General features: G+C 44.2%; 1 protein-coding gene across 1 annotated transcript in view; it reads left to right on the forward strand.

Annotated features, from left to right (window-relative positions):
- SRRM4 (serine/arginine repetitive matrix 4) overlaps positions 1-19,951 on the forward strand; it is a 183,998-nt gene that overhangs the window by 155,219 nt on the left and 8,828 nt on the right. The window contains exons 8-9 of the mRNA XM_011964407.1: positions 597-753; positions 15,302-15,606. Coding sequence (XP_011819797.1) covers positions 597-753; positions 15,302-15,606 — 462 coding nt within the window. The remainder of the gene's footprint in view (positions 1-596; positions 754-15,301; positions 15,607-19,951) is intronic.

Below are 19,951 nucleotides of genomic sequence, written 5' to 3' on the forward strand. Positions count from 1 at the left end.
TGGATGGATGGATGGATGAATGGATGGATGGATGGATGGATGGATGGATGGATGTTTAGAAGGATGGATAGATGGTTGCTTAGATGGATGGATGGATGGATGGATGGATGGATGGATGGATGGATGGATGGATGGATGGATAGATGGATGGATGGATGGATGGATGGATGGATAGATGGATGGATGGATGGATAGATGGATGGTTTCTTAGACAAATGAAAGGATGGAGGGATGGGTAATACATGGTTGGTTGGACTGATGGATGGATGATGGACAGATGGTTGGTTAGATGGATGAATAGATGGCTGCTTAGACAAATGGATGGCTAAATGTCTGGTTGGATGGATGGATGGATGGATGGATGGATGGATGGATGGATGGATGGTTAAATGGATGAATTAATGAATAAATGGATATACACACAGTCCAGCTTTCATACACACACATGCAGACATACCCAGGAACAAAATCACATATGAACATATACAAACACCCCCAAACACACTTTATCATCCTCAGATCCTGTTGGTCCCGCATCCATCTCCCTACCATGCTCCCCTTCAAAAGACCCTCAGGTCTCTCTCCCCTATCCCCAGGCACCGCGGCCGGTCCCCTGAGGAAGGGCAGAAGTCCCGCCGAAGGCACTCCCGCCGCTGCTCCAAGACCCTCTGCAAGGACAGCCCTGAGGCCCAGTCCAGTCGCCCGCCCAATCAACCCCTCCAGATGCTTGGCTACCTGTCAGCCAGGGGTGTAGTAAGTATTCTTCACAGCCTCCTCTGCCAGCCTTGGCCACGACACTTGGGGGAGATGGAGGCACAAGTTCAGGGCAGTATATGATACATTTTAATTCAATTTCTGACAAAATATCCCACTGGCTACAGACCTCATTAATGATGAACCAAATGATCATTCACCAGACTTTGGCAACACTGGCTTGGGGATTTGGGGGGGAGGGGGGAGAAAAACTGAATACCCAGTCTTTTATCAGGGGAATGTTGACAAATAAATACTTGTCTCCAGAGTGATATCTGCAGGAAGACATGTTTAAGATACCATAGGAGGATTTTCTGTTTGTTTGTTTGTTTGTTTGTTTTTGGGAGAGAAAGGAAAAGAAGGGCTCTTTGACATAACAGAGGCACTCCAGCTTTTACATGAAGTCTGCATCTTTTATGCCAGCTGGATGGCAACATTGGTTGGCAGCTGGGATTTCATTTCACCTGTAAACATGACCTTGAATTTATATGACAGTTTTCTTCCAAGGAGGTCATAGCTCTTGACCTGCATCCTCTCATGTAGCCACACAAGGTCTTGGGAGTTGAGGTCACAGCTGTTCTCACTAGTCCCTTCTACAGATGGGAAAGAAGAATTAAGGCTCAGAGAGGTTAAGGGTTAGGGTAAAGCCCCAGAGCAAGGCAAGAGTTAATCCAATTTAGCAACAGAGCATTCAATAGAATTAAGCGGTGCTGCCCCAAGTCAACAAGGACAAGCTGGAATTTTGACTTCAGATAGTTTGACACCATGAGCAAGAGACTTAGAAATGGATCTGAATTCAGTTCTAGTGTAGCCACTTCCTAGCTGTGTGGCTTTGGGCAAATTACGTAATCTCCATTTTCTCATTGGTAAACTTGAAGTAAATACCACTTCCATATGTGATTGTTGGGAATATCCAATAAGATAAAGTACATGAAGGCCTTTTGTAGACTCTAAAGAGACAGACAGATTAACAGGAAGAGAGTCAACACTGATAGAGTCTACAATTGCAGCAAACAGCTGTGAAAGGGACTGTCTTCTCTAGCTACATGTGAACTTGAAAATTTCAGGTAGATGCTCCCTAAGGAAGGATGAAGTGGAAGCAAGGAAAAGTTCAGGGGTCCTTGTGGGGATGTCAAGAAAGGGAAAGCAATGACAACAGTTGGGCCTGGTTGACACAATAATTATCTGCAGTGCATTCCAGGAAACTTCTTTACCAGTTAAGACACCCAGCATCACCAAGGTCTAGTTTTACCCAAATCCTCTGCCTACCTGGAACCATCTGCAACTGTCCCCAGACCCCTTCTTGGTAGAGATGTCTGTGGTTACTGAGTCCTTGCAGATGGCAAATGCCCACCTGTGTACTCTCTCTCACACAAATATCCTAAAAAGGGGTCTTCCCAGCATGACAAAGTCTAGAGGCTTGGATTTGAGTCTTGTTTTGGCTGGACTTGTCATTTTACCCCTCTCAACCTCAGCTTTCTCACCTGAGAAATGGGCATGATTATCCCACTTGTCTCCCAGGAGGATTGTGGCAAAGGTAAAGATAAATTTGAAATATGAGCATGAAGAGGTAGAGGAATGTTTTTAAGTTAGCAAAGGATGCCTAATCTCCCTGATCATGGTATTCGTGGTGGTCCATCTGGAGGTCCCAATTGACCCTAGCTAAAAAGTGCCATTGGAAGCAACTGACTTATACTTTCTTACAGGTCTGGGATGGTTTTCCAATAAGACATGTCTGTCAAGATGTTACAAAAAGCTAGGTCTGTCCACCCACACAAGCTGGGGAGGTTACCAGATTGGCTATTGGTAGTTTGCTTTCCTAAAACACACGGGTTCTTGATGGCTTTGAGGTGCAATGCCTCACTGTTCTTCATGAGCCTGTCCCTATCAGAAGAGCTAAAAGCCAGGGTTCACCTGTACCTATAAGAGAGGCCTTAAGAGCTCAGCTAGTGTAATGCTCTGATTACTAAGAAAGGAAACTGAGATTCACAGAAGGGAGATGATTTACATGGGCTATGGCAAGGCAGAGTTGTTTAAAAACATGGGATTATGAATTTGTGGTCACATCATATCCCTGAGATAGGAGTAATTACTTAAATATTTCTGAGCTGTAGTTTCCTCATCTGTAAAAAATAATAATAGTAATAATAGAGATAATAACAGTCTCTTCTTCAAAAGGCAGCTGTTGAGCCCAGTACTTGACACAGGTGCAAAACTTGACAAAAAATATGATGACAACATTCCAGATCCTGGCTGCACTTACCAGCTGTGGCTCCTTGAGCAAGTTTCTGTGTCTCAGTTTCCTCAAAAACTGCAAAACAAGGATAGCAATAAGACCTACCTCATAAGAATGTTATGAGAATTCAATGACACAATGTAAGTAAAAGTTTTAGAGTATAACAGGCAAGAAGTAAATGCTGCATAATGCTTACTGCTTGTGATAGTAACAGCAGTAGAAGTAATAGTGGAAACAGTGGTGATAGTAGTGGTGGCAATAGTAGTGGTGATAGTAGTAGCCACAATAGTAGTAGCAGTGGTAATAGCAGTGGTAGTAGTAGTAGTAATAGTAGTATACTTCCAGGCACAGGCTAGGCTGCGACTTGAGCCAGGGCCCCTGCTTCCCAGACCAATTTCTTTCCATTCTAAATGGTAGCTGTAGCCCAAATGGCTACCCTGCCCCACTCAAGGTTGCCTGGCTCCCGGAAGAATCACATGGCCCCGGATCTGGTTCTTTGAGTGCTCCTCATGCATGGCCCTTTCTCATCTTCTCCATTACAAAAGCAGAGATGGAAGAAATTTCCAGATTGGATCAAAGGTTTTCCAAGGGTCCTGGCCCCAAGTTTTTCTCTCTGTTAAAGCTAACAGTACATTTTCATTGAATCACCTGTCTGATCATTCATTTACGTCTATAAACACCTATGGAACATCTACAAAGGGTCAAGCTCTGACTTATCTCAGGATCCAATTACTAAGAAAAAAATAGCCTGTGCCTTCCAATGAAGGGAGACAGACAAGTTAAAAACAGTTAAAGGCAATGCACAACAATTGATGCTCAGATGCTTAATTGGGGTACAAGGTTAGCAGACAGGGGAGGGAACTGGGATTAGGGTTAGGGTTGGGCAGAGAAGGTAACAATTACCAGAAAAGCTAAGGGTGAGCCAATGAAGGGGAAAATAAAGATTAGAATTGAGAGTTGAGATAAAATTCCAGGGCAAGATATGGGCTCTGGAGGTAAAGAGGAGCCCAAGCATGAAGGATTGTCTATGCCATATTTGATTACAGGTATTTCACATGCACAGCTCTTTTAAAAAATCAAGGACAGTTGCATAATATCAAGGGACTTATTTACATACATGAATATGAAAATTTGGGGGTTGGTTCTTAATGGAAATCTTGGTGAGCTTAAGGTAACCTGAAGCTCTCTTGCTTGGTCAGCACCCAAATCCAAATAGAGAATCCCAAGAGAGTTTAGAGACCCCTCACAGCCTCACACATGGTCCTTATCTTCACTCCACCATCTCTGTTCAAGGCACTGGGGAGACAGATAGATTGTAAAAAAGAAAAAAAAAATACTACTCTTCCTGAACTCCAGGGGCTCACAGTCTAGTAGTCAGAAGAATGCTGCAATATAGTGTGATTGTTTTGTAGTTAGGGCTGGGATTGAGTCAGGAGTACCAGTACCTTCTCCAGTTGTAAAATATTCAAATATTTTCATGCCAGTTGGTAAATAGGCCCTGTCATTACCTTACCCAACCCCAGTCAACCTAGCCATCCCTCCTCTTCCTTGGCACTTTCTGGATCTTCTCAGAATCCTGAAACTGAAAAGTGACAACTACTTCCCTTCAGCGTCAAAGCCAGCTTCCTTTGTGGTGGGGCAGTACCCACAACCAACTAGTTATTGAATATTGTGAATGTCACTCCTGGCAGTGATGAAAGCAACTACAATGTGTCATGGAAGCACAGAGTAAGGGCCAGACAATGTTGTCTTGATGTCTGAGAAGACTTTACCAATAAAGGATTATTTGAACCGGGCTTTGAAGGATGCATAGGAGTTCATTGGGTTGCAATGGTTGATGGACAGAGGGAGGGGAAAACACCACTATGTGTCAGGCACTGTCACATACTTTACATAATTTTTGCCTCATTTGATACCTAAAACAGTTATTTGAAGTAGGTGCAATTATTATCATCATTTCGAAGATGGGAAAATAGGCCCTGTGAGGTGTTGGTACCTAGGAATGTAACCAAATTGGGAGAAAGGGCAACTGTTATGAGCTGTGGTTTGTGCCTTGAAAGCTTACGCTGATAGCTGGCATGGAGGGTAGACTGGATGATGGGAGGGTGGATTGGATGATGGAGGGACTCTTGGCTCCAAGGATTAGCCAAGCCCTTTCCCTGTGGTATAGGGCTCTCTATCAAGTCTATCATAACCAGAGAGGGAATCTAGAAGGAGGCTGATCAAGACTGGAGCTGGGCCAAAGACAATGGCAGGTTTCTTGTTTCCTCCTCTTGCCTTCAGCCTGGGCCAATAGTTGCTAATGCCTGTCAACAAAAACCTGTACAGATGTCGAAACCAAAAATAATAAGAATAAAAGCAGAAATCAGAGTCCATAAAAGAGGATCTCATGAAATGTGTAAACTGGAAGAGGCAATGTGATTAAGACATGAGCTTTGGAGTATATCTGGGCACCCTGGAGTTCTTGATCTCTCCCTGTGAGACTCTGGGTGACAGCAATAACTAATGCCTACTAAGCACCTACTATGCACCAGGTGCTAGGCCGATTGTTTACATGTATCATCATCATTGCATTTATTTTTACAATAGCTTTTCAATGGAGCTTCCCCGAATACCTCTACTTTATGATAAGGAAACCCCAGTCCAAAAAAAATTAAGTAAAAGGCAGCTATTCAACAGAGAAGCTAGGGTTTGAATCCAGGATCCATGTTGACCTCAGAGTCCTGTGTTTAATTACATGACCTCCTCTGTGCCATTTCATGTCTTTGGGCCTCAGTAGCCTTATCTGTGCCTTGAGCTAATAATAATCATACCTACTTATAGGATTGTTATGAGGATGGAGTAAGATAAGGTATCCATTCATTTCAAAAATAAACATTAAGCATCTACTCTCCTGCCCTCATGTGGCTTATGCTCTATGTGAAAAAATTTATCCCAATGTTTGGGACATAACCCTCAATGTATGCTAGTTGCCGTAATATTTTTTGTCATCATAGCAGCTTTACTAAACTTATCCCAGATAAACCCAGATATGATGTTCTCAGAGTATCTCTAGCTTCAAAAAGCTGAATCCATCCAAGATCTCAGGTGAACTTCACACCAACCCCAGGAGAAAGGCAAGATGGGAATATGCTTCCCACTTTGTAGATAGGGAAAACGGGGCTGAGGGAGAATCTGGATGGCCCAGGCCTTCTGACCCCTGGTCCAGGTGCTTGCACGTTCTGCAAAGCCTTTGAGCTCTTGCCCAGCTGGGAGACTCAACATCCAACGTTTAATACCATCATCATAGTTGAGAGAAGAGAGGAACCAAAGTACAGAACGTGGATGAGATGAGATTTGGGGATTTTCTGAGCCATTGGTTTTTTGTTTGTTTGTTTTTGTTTTGTTTTGCTTTGCTTTGTTTTGTTTAATGGGAGGTGACATAGCTTTGTCAACTTTTACTTTTGCTAAGGAAGGACAGAAAAAAGAAAACCACTATTTTCTATCACCGAAGGGAGATTTTACTACTAGAACAAGTAGGAAAGACATGACCTTGGAAGAAAAAAATGAGTCTTTAAATCGAAAGTATTTAGCAGGATGAAAAACTAATTACATTGAACTTATTTGTTTTTGTTTCAATTTGGGCTGGTGAAAATGTGTCTAACTGGGTCCAGGTGGGGATTTCTGAGAACAGGTGGGCAGGGTGTCCTCAGGAGAGGCTTCGAAGAAAGGGTGAGCCTGAAGCTGTCATTCCCTCTGGCTCCTGCTTAAGGAAAAGAATAAGGACACCAGACCACCTCTGCCTACCAAAGGTTCAATGCAGTGTACAGCCCCATGGCATAGCCCCAGCCCTAAAGGACTTTGTCATCTTCCCACAATGCCCGGCACGTCTCCTTTCTCTTTCTCCATCTCCTCCTCCTCCCAAATGAACTCCCACCAGGTCAATGAATCCATTCTTTTGCTGTCTTCCTAATTAGTGCACTAAGGAAGATGAATAACAGAAAGGAAAATAAACTTAATGTCTTTGTGAAACAAAAGCTTTTTTTTTTTTTTTTTTTTAGGAACAACCAGAACCCTCTAGCTAAAAGCTCTGCCATACAGCTCCATACTCACATGAGAATTTCCAGTCCCCCATATGGCAGGGAAGAACAAAAAAATTTATAGCCGTCTCTCTCCATGGGGCCATTTGAAGCTCAGTAAATGGACTTGTTCAGTTTAATTGGAATTCTCTTCTTGATTGTATTTTTGTAACCTATTAGGCCGTGCTGCCTCTTGATCTTGGAATTCAACTGAAATTAAATTTTGAAGTGTAAGTGAGAGGTTGCCTTTTTTTCCCGTTCTTGATTAAATAATGATTTGAAACAAAAACAATAAATAACAGTGCTGGCTTCCCCGGAGGGCTGAGAGAGACTCCCAGTGAAACGCCAGGGAGCTGGAGTTCGTGGTGGGGGGATTTAATTACTTATTAGAAAAACCTGAATGTGAACACTGAGTATATTAAGGAACAAGGAGATGAGGCGAGCTTTGGAGTGGAGAGAGAGAGAGAGAGAAGAGATACTGGAGCTTCACATTGGAGGGAGTTGAGGGAGTAAAAAGGGAAATATTTGCTCACTTCCCCCCAGTGGCTTTGAGTTCATGAAAAGCATTCTGTATTTAAAATTTTTTTAGACAAATTTTAAAAAGTCTGAGACTGACTACCCTGACCCAGAAAGAAGGAGTTTATAATAACTCTGAGGTCTGGATATGGTTTAATGGATCTGGTCTCCCGGTTCCTTTCATTGACGGAAGTCCAAGAGGGATTGAACAGATCGAGATGGGAGAGATGAAGCAATTCACTTCACAGATCTGAAGGGAAGACATGAAACATACAAAATGTACCAGGTTTATGTTGCTTACAGTGGGATCAGAGTAGCAACAAACTTTTGAAACAGAGGGTCTCCAACTTAGATGTCTTGGTGGCCAGGCAGCTAATAGATATGAGTACAATGATCTCGTGGGTTTGGGGTCAGGAGATCTCATGCCCCATCTAAAAGGGGAAGCTGTAATTACTCTCAGCTGATTCTTGCCAGTCAGGGATTCGGGCCCAATGTTGCCAGATCTTATTTTTCAACAGAAACTGAAAATGGGGTTGTTATGTGAAACCTCCCCATTCTACCAATGTTGGCAGTTAATTCCAATTTACTTCCGACATACTAAGGGAGCTAAAGAAAGCATGTCTGAAACAAAGCATAACTCGGCTCACTGGTTTCGGCTCACCAGTTTTCCAGTGTTGATCTGGGGTATTGAAGCAGATAGTGTCCATATATAGATCCTCACCCTCTGCACTTTGGGGCACATGGCTGACTTCCAGCTTCCGGATGGTATTCTCTGCTGCCAAAACCTATTTTCTCTGCCTGTTTGGCAGTCTGGACATACTAGAGAATTTATGCTCCAGTGTTCAACCTTCAACCTGTGAGTGATGGGGAACTGGTGTATAAATATCCCAGCTCCCTCACTCCTTGGTTGAGGTTAACTCTGGGGTGCGTGTTCTACACTGGTTCCCAGGGTGTCATCACCAAAATTAAGCATCCGCTGCCACTGTAATACCTGGTTTGATAATGCATCTTTTTTTGGCTCCCTCTCTCCTCTACATCATTTTCACACTCCACTAGAGAAGTTCCTTCCCCTCTCAAGTTATTGGCACTCATTTTCCATCTCGACTTCTAAGAATCCAGATTAGACAGGCATTATTTCACTTGATCATTAAGTAGATCTTGTAGAAGCTGGATTTTCATGCCATAACCCCAAGAGTAGGCTTTTATGTAGACATCATGGAGGGTGAGGGCTAAGATGGAAGAAGAGGTAAAATTTGACCAAAGAAGAGAACCCTGGTGTGAGGGCTCCAGCTCTTAAAAGGGGGTCCTGGGTGCCTGGAGGGCATTATTACCAGATGACAGAGGATCTGGAGTGGCTCTTGCTAACAAGTGTCTTGGGGACAAAGAGCAGTTGCATGCACAGACAGAAACTCCCAATGCATGAAGAGGAGCTCTTCAAAGATGAGTTATGAGAGGCCTATTACATAAATAAGGAGGCAGAAAGAAGCAAAGGAGAACCATCCTGTTGTATCAGTGTCGGAGGGCGGTGACTCTTTGCACCTTACGTGCCAGAGAGAGTAGCTGACTAGGAAGGCAATACCCAGGGATGGAAGGGCAGAGGCAAGACCATGAGAGGCCCCTATTGTCAGCCCATCAGAAGCTCACAACTCTAATGTCTCCTCTGCATTTTCATGGTCAGACCTCTCCCATCCTGTCTTGGGCTTCCCTCAGGTGTGTCTTCCTTCCTCCTCTTCGTGTGGAGTGAATGGAGAGCTCTGGAGAAGGTGGAGTCTGGGGTTTAGGAGACCATTAAACTATCTGAACATCTCTGCTGATGACTTTGTGAAAATGCTGCTACCACCTGGAAGGATAAACAGAGCCCAGCGAGATTTGTAAAGACAATACCAAGTAGAGTTCAGCTGAAAAGAAGGAGGAATGAATGTCTTCAGGTTACCACCTCCTCTGTGCCAGAGGAATCTTCTAAGCAGGCCAGATGGAGTGAGATGATTTGCTCATTCCAGATGTACCTGCTAGGGACATGATGTCATGCTGGTTGTGCTCTTTGAGAGGGTGACCAGCATGGAGAGCAACTGGGAGATCCAAACCCCCTGCTCTCCATTTACCAAGCTCTGAATACAGATTCAGGACTGCTGCAGCCCAGAAAAAGGTGTACTATCTCTTTTCTAATCTGTCTGGCCAGAAAAGGCACCTTTTTCTAATTCTTAACCCATAGGGAGCACCTTTTTTGTTTTTTCCTTTAAAAAATGTAATTCTTATGTATATATTTCCAGGGTATATGTGATGTTTTGATACAGGCTTACACTATGTAAGGATCAAATCGGGGTAATTGTGCATCCATCACCTCAAGCATGTATCATTTCTTTGTGTTAGAAACATTCCAATTACACTCTTTTAGTTATTTTAAAATATAAGATAAATTATTGCTCATTCTGCCGGGTGCGGTGGCTCATGCCTGTAATCCCAGCACTTTGGGAGGCTGAGGTGAAACAGATCACCTGAGGTCAGGAGTTTGAGACCAGCCTGGCCAACATGGCAAAACCCCGTCTCTACTAAAAATACAAAAAACAATTACCCGGGCTTGGTGATAGGCACCTGTAATCCCAGCTACCTGGGAGGCTGAAGAAGGAGAATTGCTTGAACCTAGGAGGCGAAGGCTGCAGTGAGCTGATCGTGCCACTGCACTCCAGCCTGGGTGACAGAGTGAGACTCTGTCTAAAAAAAAAAAAAAAAAAAAAAATATTGTTAACTATAGTCATCCTGATGTGCTACCAAATACTAGATCTCATTTATTCTCTCTAATTGCATTTTTGTACCCAGCAATCATGCCTATTTTATACTCCACTTCCCACTACCCTTCCCAGTCTCTAGTAACCATCGTTCCAATCTCTATAGGAGTACCTTTTCCTAATGGGAACAAAGTCACTATGCAGGCTGGCAGCCTTGCTACATGCAGATGACCGAACTCAGTCCGTCTTTGAACTTGAGCTCCCATAGTAGCAGAGAGTGGAATAAGAAGTAAGAAGACCCAGCACAGCTTGTTTCATCTGGAAGGTTTTGCAGGTCTGAAATTTCTCACCTGAAGCCTGGAGCTTATGCTGTTGAGAATCTGTACAGAGCCTCTGTGTGCTTCCTCTCAGGGTCCTGGGTCTGAGGAGTATCAGGGGGAATGAGAGAAAGAACAGGGAGCATTCTTTCTCTCTGCCAGGGGTCTGGACCCCAAACTGTCTTCTAAGACCTTCTGTTTGACAGCACAGTAGAGTGGCTCTAGTAAACAATAATCTACTGTATATTTCAAAGTAACTAGAAGAGAATAATTTTTTTTTTGGCTCAGGCTGGAGTGCAGTGGTGTGATCTTGGTTCACTGTAGCCTCCACCTCCCAGGTTCAAGTGACTCTCCCACCTCAGCCTCCCAAGTAGCTAGGACTACAGGCATGTGCCACTACACTCGACTAATTTTTTTAGTTTTTGGTAGAGGCAGGGTGTCGCCATGTTGGCCATCCTGGTCTCGAACTCCTGACCTCAAGTAATCTGCCCACTTTGGCCTCCCCAAGTGTTGGAATTACAGGCATCAGTCACCGCACTCGGCCTTAGAAGAGAATACTTTGAATGCTCCTAGCATAAAGAAAAGATAAATGTTTAAGGTGATGGATATCTATCTCTATTATCCTGATCTGATCATTACACGTTATGTGAATGTATCAAAATATCACAAATATTCCAAAAATATGTACATCTATTATATATCAATAAAAATAAATGTTTGATTCTAGAGGTTCTCTCAAGCTCACACACCCAGCCGAGCTGGTCTTGAGACCTCAAGCTTCAGCCAGGGGTTCCCAAGTTTCCTAGAACGATTCTCAGTGTGATGGAGGCTGATTTCTTCTCAAATTCCCGAAGCTGGCAGACACCCAGCTGGATCCCACCTGGGCCTGATCACCCAGTTGTCTCTACAATAAATTAAGTCAGGCAGGCCCACAGAGGCTTCCGAGTGACCTGAGCGCAAACTTGTTCATTAGACAAAATTTACTGAGTGCCTACTCTGTGCCAGGCACTGGTGAATGCTGGGGAGCAACATTGAACCAGTCATGGCCCTGCCGTCAGCAAGCTCCAAACCCAGTCGGAGAGACGGCCAATAAAATAAGCAACTACTCTACTAAGGCTGTGGCACACAAATGACATTCATTTTTGAATGAGTGAGTGAATTCAAGATTCAGTGAATGAATGAAGTACAGAGTATTGTGCTATCCTGGTCTGGAGGATGACAGAAGGCTTTCTAGAAGAGGTGATAGTATGCCTGGAGGATGAATAAATTGAGCCATGTGAAGTGGGGAAGAGAGGAGTATTCTAGGCAGAGGAAATGGCAAGTGCACATGGCCTGGGGTTAGAACAAGATGGGATGGCAGAACCAAGAAAACTCAAATCTGAATCAGTCAGCTTGTTATGGGGGCTGGGGTGGGATGGTGTGGAAGAGATGCTATTTGTGAAGCAGGCAGGGCTGGGGTATAAAAAACACTCTCATCCATGTCAAAGAGTTTAGATCCATTCGAAGAAATGGGACTTTTAAACATGCAGGAGAAGTTGGTATTTTCAGGCACCAAATTTAACCCAATGAGAACATTTCAATAGTGCCTTTATCCCTGTTTTCTGGTGATGATGGAAAAGTATGATGCCTTGTAGATTTATCAGTTCTGACCACACAAGTTACATGTAGATAAGTCACAGACAGGTGGTAATACTCTGAAAGTATCCCTGTGAGCTCAGGGCATGGGGTTGAGAAGATGAACAAGGCCAGATCCCCTTCTATATCCACTAGCCTGGAGGGGCCTCACATTCAAGAAATCCTTGCCTACGGGGATCCATGGTGCACCAGGAAAAATGAAATTCGTAGTCAAGACTAGGAACAAGTACCTGGGAGAGAAAGGCCCAGCCTGGCAGCCTCCAGGTAGCAAACCACAAGATAATGAAAATTATTGTACTCACAGGCCCCTGTCCTTGAGTTCTTCCAGCCTACCTCCCTCCAAGACGGGCTTGCTGGATTCACTTGTAACACCCTGGCTACCAACCATTCACCATCTCTGGGGCAAAGATTCCATGATCCCATTCTTGTACCAAGCCCAAGCCAGAGATCACAGATCTCAGGGTCTAGTTGCCTGGCATGATACATTCCTGACAGGGGCGGTGGAGATACATGTATTACCACTGAACTCCAGAGTTGAGAAAGATGTGGCATCCAAAATGCAAAACAAGAAGACAAATAAATAGGAGGACTGAATGGGAACAGGGCCTTTACATTGTTGTTTTAAAAGTCTCACTCTAAAAAACTCCACCAGAGCAAACATTTTGAGGTCCCTTCTCCCAAAGCAAAGCTATCCAAGGTGCCATGCAGGTAAAATGGCAGCTGTGGTGGACAGAATTTGCTAAAGCTAGACTATCACCTTGCCTGTGTGCAAAGCCTCCTGGGAGAATCTACAAAGGAATCCCTGCTTCCCCGGCCCCAGGAGCTGACACCCTGAGCGCTGGAGTTATGCTATTCTCACAGTTCCACTGTGTCTGTGTTTCACCCACATGACCAATTGCTGAGAAGGCAGAAATGGTTCTTAAGAAATTCCAGAAGTCCCTCCTCCTTTAGGGCCAAGATGCACAAGATAAAGTTGGGAGAAAGAGTAGGCTCTTTATGGTGAAGCCTGCCCTAACATTTGTGACGTCAGAGCAAAGTTATAGAAGAAGATCTGTATATTAGATGTCTAAATGGTCATAAATAAGTCAGCAAACTTAATAAAATATGTTCTGTTATCTTGGTAAACATACCTTCAAAATGATCTGAAAGTTAGTTATGATTTTAGAATCCTGGACCATTTCAGAGTGCCAGGATGTGACATAGCAGTTGGGGGAGAATCTGGCCCCGGAACTATCCCTGTCTCTCCCTGAATCTGGCACATCCAGCACCATGATGGGGCTTACACACATGCATATAGACCCCTCAGCCTGAACATCCAAGTTCTGTCCAAATAGCTACCCTTGGACCTAGGAGTGTGGATACTTGAAGCATGCTCTCCCTGCAGGAGAATGGATCCATGGATGAGGCCTACAGAGACCTGGAAAGGGGCATAGGAGTCATTTAAACAGAGAATTCTGGGATCTCAGGTATCCAGAGAGTGGTTGAGGCAGGCAGTAGTCTTAAGGGGGTGCCTTCTTGGTCCCCCAGATTTCTCATCCCATAGGGATGGTTATCTCTGGAGGAGGCCCAGGGCAGGGGTCCCTCCCATCCGCAGCTAAGCGTGGTACTGCTGGCAGAGGCCAGCATCAAACTTACTGTGTCATCCCAGCCACAACAGGACTGAATATTTAAAGAAACCGCCCCTTCCCCCACCGCCACCACCATCCTGCTTCTAAAAGTGTGCTCACCTTCCCAAGTGCTGGCTTTCCATCGCCTCCTTTACTCCTTCATTGGTCCTAGATCAGCCCTAGACAGGGTTCTGGGGGCCCCTCTTTATTCCCAGTCACCCCAAAGCCCAATCTCCAAGCCCGTTCCAAAGCCCTCTGTTTCGCATCCTCCCTCCCTCGTGCCCCCTCGATATTCACACCTAGGTAGTAGATGCAATACTCTAGCTGCCATTGGCATATTCCACAAGGGTTTCCTGCTCCAACTTGGGCCCTAAGGGATTGATTAGGTTGGCTAGGTTAGGTCCCCTTTATGACAAAACCAAACAGAATTGATGCCCCCACCTGTCAAGGGCACTGAAAAAACCAAAACTCAAAGTTCAGGGCCAAGTTTGAGGATGTGCAGAAAGGTGTGTGTTTTTTCTTGTCAATTGCGACTCTAATGATGGACTCACGTTGCCCGCTCTTCCCTTTCTCTTACACCTTACCTACCTACTAAAGGAGGAGTTCTTGCTTGGTAAGTGGATATAATCCGCAAAGACATGAGAGAATTTATTAGAAGCCACTCAAGAACCTTAGCTACCTTCTACAAGGGGAAAAGGACACACACAAATATCTATAGAGACCCTTTTTTTCATTTATTTTTGGTCAGACTATTTGACTTCCATTTTTTTTTTGTCCCCTCCTTTCTTTTCCCCTTTAGTTGAAAACTGCTAAAATGTCAGTTTGCGACCTTGACTTGATATTTAAAAAAACAAAAACAAACTCTCATCTTTATTTCATTTCTTTTCCCCATGTGATATTTGTTTAGGGTTCTATTCAGGCAACTTTTTCTTTTCAAAACCAAAAATTGTTAAATTAATTGAGGATTTGGTTGAAGTTTAAAATTTTGGCTTTACCTGCTTTTATTTTTGATTTCCAAGATATATTTTTTCAGGCCCATAGTTCCATTTCTTTTTCCCCTTCCCTTTCCTTTATTTTTTATTATTGTTTTAGGTTGAGTTAAGGGTGTTTACACCCCCTTTCTATTGAGTTGACTCTTTTGTTTAATTCATTAGAAATTAAATTTTGTATAATTTCCTTTTTCTTTTGTTTAACCTGAATCGCATGCTTTTTCTCTGCATGATACCTAAATCTTCCAGTTATCCTAGCAGGGGGTAAAAAAAAAAAAAAATCTCCTTTCTGTGGTATTCTTTCAGGAATTTGTGCTTTTGTTTTTTGGCGTCTCTTCTTTCTTCTCCTCTCTCTCTCTTTCCTTTCGTTACAGTGCATCATGACGGTAAACATTTCTTGGTTATTTAGACACAGCCCATGGGCCCAGCGCTCAGCAGTGTCCAACGGGTCTTTTTGCTTTCAGATCACTGGGTCGGGGTCTGCTGCTGACCTCTTTACCAAAACAGCCAGCCCGCTCACCACCTCGCGAGGACGTTCCCAGGAGTACGACTCAGGCAATGACACGTCCTCACCACCCTCCACGCAAACCAGCTCAGCCCGGTCTCGGGGCCAGGAGAAGGGGAGCCCCAGCGGGGGTTTGAGCAAGAGCCGGGAGCTCAACAGTGGCAACACCTCTGATTCAGGGAACTCCTTCACCACCTCCTCACCCCAGAACAAGGGGGCCATGTTGGAGAATCTCTCCCCAACCAGCAGGGGCAGAGAGTCAAGGTCAGTGCACCACACGGGGTGGGGGATAGAGAGTCTCCCACCTTATCTCCACCTTCTCATGCTCTCATCCCAGCCTCCCCCACTCCACCCCCAAGATTCTTTTATTTGTAACAGAGAGAAAACTTAACTCAGACTGGCTTAATTGTTTTAAAACGCTAGTGGCACTAGCTTCAGGTACAGCTGGATTCAGGGGCTCAAAAATATGTTGCTGGAAATCTGTCTTTCTCATTACATCTCTTATTCTGCTTCCTCATTCTACTGGCCTTATTCTCAAGCAGATCCTCCCAAAACATTGTCAAATATGCCAAGCAGCTAACATTCTATCGGTTTAGCCAGCCAACAGGAGAACAGTGCTTCTTTCTCAAAGATTTCAGCAAAACACCAGGGCAGGTGCTCATTGGTTCTGTTTGGCCCGGCTTAGGTCATCTGCCCATCACTGTCCCAGGGGATGATATGCTCTTGGTCAGAATGTGTCACATGCCATCACTAGGGCTAATGAATAGAACCTTCCCACATTCCTCTACAGGAAAAGCCAGGTTATTGGTATCAGAAGAGATGGAGGCTAGGCAGGCAGAAAAGCAGATGACAATTTTACTAATAATCTTAGAAGAAAGTCTAACATTGGCAGGGCGTGGTGGCTCGTGCCTGTAATCCCAGCACTTTGGGAGGCCGAGGCGGGCAGATCACCTGAGGTCGGGAGTCCGAGACCAGCGTGATCAACATGGAGAAACCCCGTCTCTATTAAAAATACAAAATTAGCCGGGTGTGATGGCGCATGCCTGTAATCCCAGCTACTCGGGAGGCTGAGGCAGGAGAATTGCTTGAACCCTGGAGGCGGAGGTGGCAGTGAGCCAAGATTATACCATTGCACTCCAGCCTGGGCAACAAGAGTGAAACTCCATCTCAAAAGAAAAAAAGAAAGAAAGAAAGTCTAACATTAAATTCACTGTAAGTCACTGTCATTTAAGAACATATCACAGTATTTACCCAAATGAATTGAAAACTTATCTCCACATAAAAACCTGCACTTGGATGTTACAACAGCTTTATTCGTAATTGCTAAAACTTGGAAGCAACCAGGATATCCTTCAGTAGGTGAGTGAATACATAAATTGTGATATGTCCAGACAATGGAATGCTATTCAGTGCTCGGAAGATATGAGGTACCACGCTATGAAAAGACATGGAGGAAACGTAAATGCATATTACTAAGTGAAAGAAGCCAATGTGAAAAGGTGGCACACTGCATGGCTCCAACTGTATGACATTCTGGAAAAGGCAAAACTATGGAGAAAGTAAAAAGATCAGTGGTTGCCAGAGGGTGAGGGGAGGGAGGGATGAATAGGCAGAGCACAGAGGATTTTTAGGGCAGTGGAACTACTCTGTGTGATACTACAATGGTGGATAACTGTCATTATACATTTGTCCAAATCCATAGAATGTATAACACCAACAGGGTACTCTGATGTAAACTATAGACTCTGGGTGATAATGATGTGTCAGCGGAGGTTCATTGATTGTAGCAAATGGAGCACGTTGGTGGAGGATGCAGAGACTGGGGAATAAGGCTGTGCGTGTGTAGCAGCAAGAAATGTATGGGAGCTCCCTGTGCTTTCCATTCAATTGTGCTATGGAACTAAAACTGCTCTAAAAAATAAAGTTTATTAATTATAGATACAGATATACCATAGTATAATTTATCAACATATCAGAGAACATTGAGACTTCTCCATTTTTTTTACCCATCTTAACACACTCACTAGATACAGTTTTCCTGCAGAAAACTCTTCCATACAGTTGCATATGAGCCAGTTGTAATTCTACTTCGTCACCCGCTTACTCTCTCACTCAAGAAATCACAACAAAATGCTAATTACTGAGGGTACTGTCATCATAATAGCTACTAAAATTTACTGATCATTTAGTCTGTACCATTCATTCTGTTATTTATTCCTCAACTTGTTTATCAGGCAAGTCTTCTCTACCAGACACTCAGCCTGGTGCTGGGGATAGAAAATGGAACAGTCTCCTTTTTCTCAGGAGCTTATAATTAATGGGGCAGATGCACAGGTGCAGGATGGGTGGAAAAGCTTTGCTGATGCCCTCTGTCATGCTAACGGTGAGGTTTTTCTACTTCTGAGGGTGGGAGTTTGCCTTTGTTCCATGTAGCCAAGATTTTCAAAAGATGACTAAAGCCTTAGCGCTGAAGCAGCTAACAGCTTCTTCAAAGACAGAGTACTCTTTGTCCCTAACACATACCCCACTTCAGTCCTGGACAAACAGCTTGACATTCACATGCAGAACAGTCTTCCCTTTTGCCTGCCCCAGGTCATCCCTGGCCTCAGCCCACACCCATGCTTGGCTGAGAACCTGAGCTGGGCCAGAGCGAATATCAGTGTCTCCAAGAACAGGCAGTGAAGTTCCCAGAAGGGAGGAGGAGAACACATGTTTACTGATATACTGCAGTGCTATTATGCAGGAAAAGTTGAAGTAGCAGTAACGACGACAATAATAACGGCAGTTCATATTCATTGAGCCCAAATCACATGCTAGGTACACTGCCAAATGCTTTCCAGAAATAATCTTCCTCAGCTCCTCAAAACTTTTATGGGATAGTACTATTTGTAACCCTTTTTTTACCTGATGGGGAAACTGAGGCTCAGAGTGGTTGAGAAACTCAGTTAATAAGTGGCAGCACCAGGATTCAAATACAAACAAATCCCCCAAAAAGGAACTAAAGCCTGAGAGACATCTAGCAGTTACCTGTTTAATTTGATCTCCATGGACAGCCAAATTAAATAATTTAGACCCAGCCTTTCACTTTGAAATATAAATGATGGTTGAGTCCACAGCTATTTATGTCATGCCACTTATGAGCAGAGAGGGCTCAATAAATATGGACTGAGTGGAAGAGACATCAGCTCTAAATCAAAGGAACCATAGGCACTGAAGGTAGGGAGCTGGTGAGGTGGGAGGGGTGTGGGCTCTGGAGCTGCACAGATCAGGGTTTGGGGCTCTGGGTGGTGTTGAGCAAATAACAAACCCTTCTGATACTTCTCTGTAAATTTGGGGGTAATAATAGCGTTGGTTGCTGGGTGCAGTGGCTCACACCTGTAATCCCAGCACTTTGGGAGGCTGAGGCAGGCGGATCATGAGGTCAAGAGATCAAGGCCATCCTGGCCAACATGGTGAAATCCCATTTCTACTAAAAATACAAAAGCTAGCTGAGTGTGGTGGTGCGCACCTGTAGTCCCAGCCACTCAGGAGACTGAGGCAGGAGAATTGCTTGAACCCAGGAGGTGGAGGTTGCAGTCAGCCGAGCTCATGTCACTGTACTCCAGCCTGGCGACAGAGTGAGACTGTCTCAAAAATTAAATAAATAAATAATAGCGTCAACTTCAGAAGGTTGTTGGGAATGAAATGACACTTGTGAAATTCTCTGAACATTGAAAAGGTCCCCAGGGAGTTGTCCCCAAGGAGCTCAATATCTGGGACAGAAGAGACAGCGAACAAGTATAAGACTAAGTAAGTCTATAGGGATGGGGGAAATATAGGAACTAAGGTCTGTGGTAACACATTGGAGGTGACCCAACCCAGACAGGGGGCAAGGGGTGTCAAGCAAGGTTTTCCAGAAAGGGTGAGGTCAGGTTAAAGCCAGAATCGTAAGTAGGAGTTGCCAGATGAAGAGGGAATGGGAGAGGGTTTGCAGACAGGCAGAATGTTCTGAGGCCGGGAGACAAGGAAGAGAATAGGGATATTTCAGGAGGAACAAGTAGTCTAAGACAGCTGGAATCAGGAGAGGAAAGAGTCAAGACCTGAGATCGGAGGGGTGAGCAGGGGCCAGGTCATCGTGAGCCTTGAAACCCATATTAATGTGATTTGAACTTGATTCTTGGCCCAATCCAAATAAATATGCCTTCACTGAGCACCTAACGGAGGTCAGCCTGGCCCTAGGCAGGGTGGGAGTACAGAAGACAGCACCCTAACCTTCTGATAATCCTGAAGCCTCTGTTTTTTGGGAGGTCTCAAGTCGTCCATCTGCAAAATGAGTGACATCAAAATCTCCCAAAACCAAACCAATAACAAGTCATCTTGATTTTTACCATATCCACATACTACTGATATTCCTGTTTACTTTAATAAACTCATTTTTTAATATATAAGTAAAAGGAAAATTACATTACTATCTGAAATGGAAAATTAGAGGGCCGGGCGCGGTGGCTCAAGCCTGTAATCCCAGCACTTTGGGAGGCCGAGACGGGCGGATCACGAGGTCAGCAGATCGAGACCATCCTGGATAACCCGGTGAAACCCCATCTCTACTAAAAAATACAAAAAACTAGCC

This window comes from Mandrillus leucophaeus, unplaced genomic scaffold (assembly GCF_000951045.1).
Source record: "Mandrillus leucophaeus isolate KB7577 unplaced genomic scaffold, Mleu.le_1.0 Scaffold7, whole genome shotgun sequence".
In the NCBI taxonomy this organism is placed as follows: Eukaryota; Metazoa; Chordata; class Mammalia; order Primates; family Cercopithecidae; genus Mandrillus; species Mandrillus leucophaeus.